This window comes from Hipposideros armiger, unplaced genomic scaffold (assembly GCF_001890085.2).
Source record: "Hipposideros armiger isolate ML-2016 unplaced genomic scaffold, ASM189008v1 scaffold_222, whole genome shotgun sequence".
In the NCBI taxonomy this organism is placed as follows: Eukaryota; Metazoa; Chordata; class Mammalia; order Chiroptera; family Hipposideridae; genus Hipposideros; species Hipposideros armiger.
In genome coordinates this window covers 592,058-597,640 of record NW_017731572.1, presented here as the reverse complement: position 1 = coordinate 597,640, position 5,583 = coordinate 592,058, and the positions used below count along the sequence as shown (strand labels likewise).

Sequence of the window (5,583 nt, the reverse complement as noted above, 5' to 3'; positions counted from 1 at the left end):
TACAGATTCATCACAATAAATGTATGCTCTCCCAGAGGGACTACTTTATTTATTTATTTATTTATTTATTTATTTATTTAAATTTTTTTTTTTTTAGCTGAGCCATCCTGCTACCTATTGGCAGCTCAGCGGCTGCTCAGCTTGGGCTGGACTCGAACCACTGTTGCTCAGAGCTCAAATTCTTGAGCGAGCTCTTAACCAACTGAGCCACTCAGCCAGCCCATGGCTTCTTCTTTATATCCATAGTTATAAAACTTTTGTTCAGCCAGGTTTCAGATGGTTCTCCAGGTTGATGGTTCTGTAATTTAGTTGTAAATTTTAATGTGTTCACAGAAGGAAACAGGCACAGTGTTTATCTACTTCACCATTTTAGGTCTTTCCCACCAGAGCCAGAAAAATCTTGATATCAACCTTTATGTAGAACCAAAAACAATAGCCCAATTTCACTTATTAATGTAGATTCTGAAATTCTGAATAAAATGTCAGTAAATAAAATCCAACAATATCTCAAAAGAATAATATACTTTAACTAAGTAGAATCTACTCCAGGAATGTCAGGATAGATTCAATTTATTTTTGAAGTATTAACATGAAGAATTTACAAATTCAAAGAGTAAATTATTTGATCGATCAATGGATGCTAAAAATTCAGTATGCCTCATTTTTAAAATTTTAAGTAAAATAGGAATACAAGGAAACCTCTTAAACATGGTATTATTTGTCCAAAGCCAAAAGGAAAAAGAAAGCATTCTGAAGGATGAGAAATTAAAGCCATTTCCCTTAAAATCAAGAATAAGCCAGAGAGAACTATTATCAACATCATTATTCTACATTGCTTGGTGGGATTCTAGAAAATACAGTAGACAAAAAAATGGGATGCATGTATAAATTGGAGGAAAGGAGAAAATTTGTTGTTTGACGGTTATACAACTTTATACCTAGAAAATTCAAGAGGCATTTTTGAAAAATCACTACAATTAAGAAAATTTACTAAAGGTAACTAAAAATAAAATAAATACATAAAATGTGGTAGCTTTTCTCTATACCAGCAGTAGCCAGCTAAAAATGGAAGTTCAAGGAAAAAAATGCTGTTCATAAGAGCAATAAAAAGTATGATAGGTTTAGGAATAGATTTGGCCAAAGAGATATGTTTAAAATGCTATAAAATGTATTAAGGAACATAAAACAATATTTGAATAAATGAAAAGACATGCCATATTATTGTTTGAGAAAGCTTAGTATCATAAAAATCAATTCTGTCGACAAAAAGATATAAATTTCATGTAGTGCCTATTAGAATCACACTGGGCCTTCTCTCAAAGCCGGCATTTGACAAGATTTGCCCAGGCTGTGATTACAAAGGATGGAAACTTTACCTAACAAGGTTTTATGTAATTCCATCATGTCACAGTTGCTGTTGAAATGATTCACTGGGGTTCTTTGTCACTTAAAAAGCTAGTTCTATCAGGTTTTGTTGTTGATTTTGCTGTTGTTGTTCTTACAAAAAGTCAGACTGGAGCACAGAGTGGCACCTTGGGCACTGTCACATGTTTGGTAGAGTAGGATACCAAGCCAATTCTTACCTGCCTTTAATTATTTACAGTTCCTTTGAGTATTGTAGCCAACAGGGAAAGGCTATGTTAAGAGAAAGATGAATGGTGAAAGGACAATAAGATATCATGTGGTTCCTTTTAGGATTGTTCTCTTCCATCATGCGGGAGCTTGCCAATATCACCCATGATGGGCCCAAGTGGATTTTACTGGATGGTGATATCGATCCAATGTGGATTGAGTCTCTGAACACTGTCATGGATGAGAACAAGGTATTGAGGGGGAAGGGAAATCCCAGCTCATCCCCAATCGCCTGTTAAACCAGTCCCCCTGACACATTTGGAAATCTCTATTCCACGCCAAGGGCTGGCCCTGAGGAAGGAATGACCAGTATCTTAATTTTTTAATCTTTTTTCAAGTTTTATTGAGATATAATTGACATATAACATGGTGTAAGCTTAAGGCGTACAACATGATGATTTGAAATACATCTATTGCAAAATGATTAACAAGATAAGGTTAGTTAACACCTCCATCATCTCACATGATTACCTTTGTGTGTGTGTGTGTGTGTGTGTGTGTGTGTGTGTGTGTGTGGTGAGGACTTTTAAGATTTACTCTCTTAGCAACTTTCAAATATACAAAACAGTATTGTTAACTACGGTCACCATGCNTGGAGGGCAGTGTCACTGGCCCTCATATGTGGGATCCGAACCGGGGCCCTCTGGCATCCCAAGCGAGTTCTTAACCATCGCGCCACTCGGCCGGCCCTCCCTTCACCTTTTCACCTAGTCCCCCCAACCCCTTCCCATGTATCACCCCAACAAATCTAGTACCCGTCTGACACTATACATCGTTATTACAATACTATTAACTATATTCCTTATGCTATACCCTACATCCCTATGACTACTTTGTAACAACCAATTTGTACTTCTTAATCCCTTCCCCTTTCTTTACCCACACTCCCAACCCCCCTCCCATCTGGCAATTATCAAAATGTTCCCTGTATCTATGAGTTTGTTTCTGTTTTTGTTTGTTTATTTTGTTCTTTAGATTCCACATATAAGTGAAATCACATTGCATCTGTCTTCTTCTATCTTCCACTCCACTCAGCACAAAATCCTCCAGGTCCATCCATGCCACCACAGATGGCAAGAACCCATTCCCTTCCATGGCTGAGCAATATTCCATTGTGTATATGTACCACCTCCTCTTTAACTATTCTTCCACTGACAGACCCCCAGGCCGCCTCCACATTTTGGTCATTGTAAACAACGCCGCAATGAACACATGGGTGCACACGCTCACTCAAAGTAGCGTTTGGGTGTCTTTGGATAAATACCTAGAAGTGATCCCACTTCTAGGGTCCTTTTTTGTCTCTTAGTATAGCCTTTGTTTTAAAGTCTATTTTGTCTGATATAAATATGGCTACTCCATCTTTTTTCCCCCCCATTTTCATGAAGTATCTTTTTTCACCCTTTACTTTTTATCTGTGTGTATGTCTTTACATCTGGAGTGATTCTCTTATAGGCACCATATATAAGGGCTTTGTTCTCTAATCCATTCAGCCCTCTTGTGTCTTTTGATTGGAGCCTTTAATCCATTTACATTGAAAGTAATTTTTGATAGATATGTAGCTATTGCCATTTTATTCATATTAAAAAAATTATTTTCTTCTTAAAGAAGTACCTTTAACATTTCTTTTGATACTGATTTGGTGGTGATGAACTCCTTTAGCTTTTTCTTGTCTGGGAAGCACTTTATCTTGTCCTCTGATTTTAAATGATAGCCTTGCTGGGTAGAGTATCCTTGGTTGTAGGTCCTGGCTTTTCATCACTTTGAATATTTTGTGCCAATCCCTTCTGGCCTGCAAATTTTCTGTTGAGAAATCATCTGACAATCTTATGGGCGCTCCCTTATAAGTAATGAGTTGTCTTTCTCTTGCTGCTTTTAGGATTCCCTCTTTGTTTTCAACCTTTGCCATTCTAATTATAATGCATCTTGGTGTCGGCCTGTTTGGGTTCATCTTGTTTGGGACCTTCTTCTGGGCTTGTATGTCTGTTTCCTTTGCAAGGTTAGGGAAGTTTTCAGTCATTAGTTCTTCAAGTAGGTTCTCAATCACTTGCTGTCTCTCTCCTCCTTCAGGTACCCCTATGATGTGGATGTTGTTACACTTGATATTGTCCCAAAAGCCCCTTAAGCTATCCTCATTTATTTTTTTTATTTTTTCATTTTGGTGTTCTGATGGAGTGTTTTGTGCTACCTTGTCTTCCAAATCGCTGACTTGATCCTCTGGTTCATTTGGCCTCTGGTGATGCCTTCTAGTGCATTCTTCAATTCAGTTATTGTATTCTTCACTTCTAACTGGTTATTTTTTATGGTTTCTATGTTCTTTTTTATGCTTGCTATTTTGTTGTTGAAGTTCTCCCTAAGTTCCTTGAGCATTTTTATAACCATTGTTTTGAACTCTAACTCTATCTCTGGTAGGTTCCTTTCCTCCATTTCATTTAGTTCTTTTTTTGGAGTTTTCTCCTATTCTCTTATTTAGGATGTATTTCTTTATTGTCTCATTTTGACTGCCTCCCTGTGTTTGTTTCTCTGTATGGAGTAGGTCTGCTATGTTTTCCAGTCTTGGCCAGGTGGCCTTATGTAGTCGGTGCCCTGTGGGGCCCTGGCACAGTCTTCCTAGCCAGGTGCTCCAGGAGTATCTCTTGTGTGGGTTGTGTGTGCCCTTCTGTTAATAGTTGAGCCTTGATTGCTGTTGGCACATCCGTGGGTGGGATTGACCCTCAGGCTGACTGGCTATGGGGTTTGGCCACATCTACAACTTACAGGCTGCTGTGTGTGGAGCTTACCCCACTGAGTAGGATTCTTCCTAGCAGGCTCTGGTGCCTGTTTAGACCACCATTTGTGTGTGCTGCTTGTGGGTTTAATTGGGTGGTGCTCTGCTGCGGTCTGAAGGCAACCTCCAGGTATGTTGGTTCTGGGGCCTCTTGGGAGGGGTCCTGTGATAGCTGGGGACTACCTGGTTGGATCTACAACGTGATCTATGGTTTTTCATTGCCTGTGCTAAACCTGGAGACACATGAGAGAGGCCACACTGCAAACTGAGGACATCTGCCACTAGTACCAGGCCTGGGTAGCTCCACAAAAAACCAGGACACCCCAAGGCTGGCTGATACCTGCTGGCTTTCTTAACGTTCAACCATACTTGTGTGGTATGCAAGTTGAGTGAAACAGGGTCTCAGGGAGTCCCTACAGTGGGAAGCTTTGTGGTGACCATGTTAATGTAGACCCCAGTTTGGTGCCAGTGCTGAGCCTGGAGCTACTCAGCAAAAGTCTCAGAGCACACCGAGGCCAGTTGCCACTCACCTAGAGCCCATGGACCCTGACAGTTTTCCAATAAAGAATGAAATGCTGGTGGGGCTTGCTGCTTCCCAAGAAAGTGTCTCTAATGTTGGGGAAGTTGGGTGGGACGGGGATCCCAGTGAGTCAGCTGGGTTGAGCCTCGGAGCTCACCAGACCAATCAGATTAAGATTTAGCCATAAGCTTAGGGGGAGGGCTCAACACATTAAAGATGGAGGCTGCTTTCCAGCCGCACAGGAAGAAAACTTCTCACAGGGAAAATGGCAGTGTCCTCCAGGCCTGGCTTCAAAGCCATAACTTCAGTTTGTTCCCTGTATGCCTCTTTCATTCCCTGAGTCGCTGCCGTCTGCCGGAGCCCAAGGTGAGTGCCTGCGCGCAAGTGAGTGCCAGCATGGGCCCTTGAAGAGGGCATCTGGGTTTCCCGCAGCCTTCTGTCTCACCTGGATGGTCAGAATCTCCACTGTTTTTCACAGCCTGATGTTGTGGGGGCTTCTGTTCTCAGCACCAGTACTCCTGGCTGGGGAATCTGGAGTGGGACTGGGGTCCTTTGCTCCTGGATGTTGGGGGTTGTCTGCAGCAAAGGTATCCCTCCCAATTTTCATCTGCCACAGGTAGGCTTGGGGCCAGCCCATTTTGCATCTTTGCCCTTCCTGCCTGTCTCA

At 41.3% G+C, this 5,583-nt stretch overlaps 1 protein-coding gene across 1 annotated transcript in view; it reads left to right on the top strand.

Annotated features, from left to right (window-relative positions):
- DNAH9 (dynein axonemal heavy chain 9) overlaps positions 1–5,583 on the top strand; it is a 340,094-nt gene that overhangs the window by 153,833 nt on the left and 180,678 nt on the right. The window contains exon 33 of the mRNA XM_019654458.1: positions 1,696–1,823. Within this exon, the coding sequence (XP_019510003.1) occupies positions 1,696–1,823 (128 nt within the window). The remainder of the gene's footprint in view (positions 1–1,695; positions 1,824–5,583) is intronic.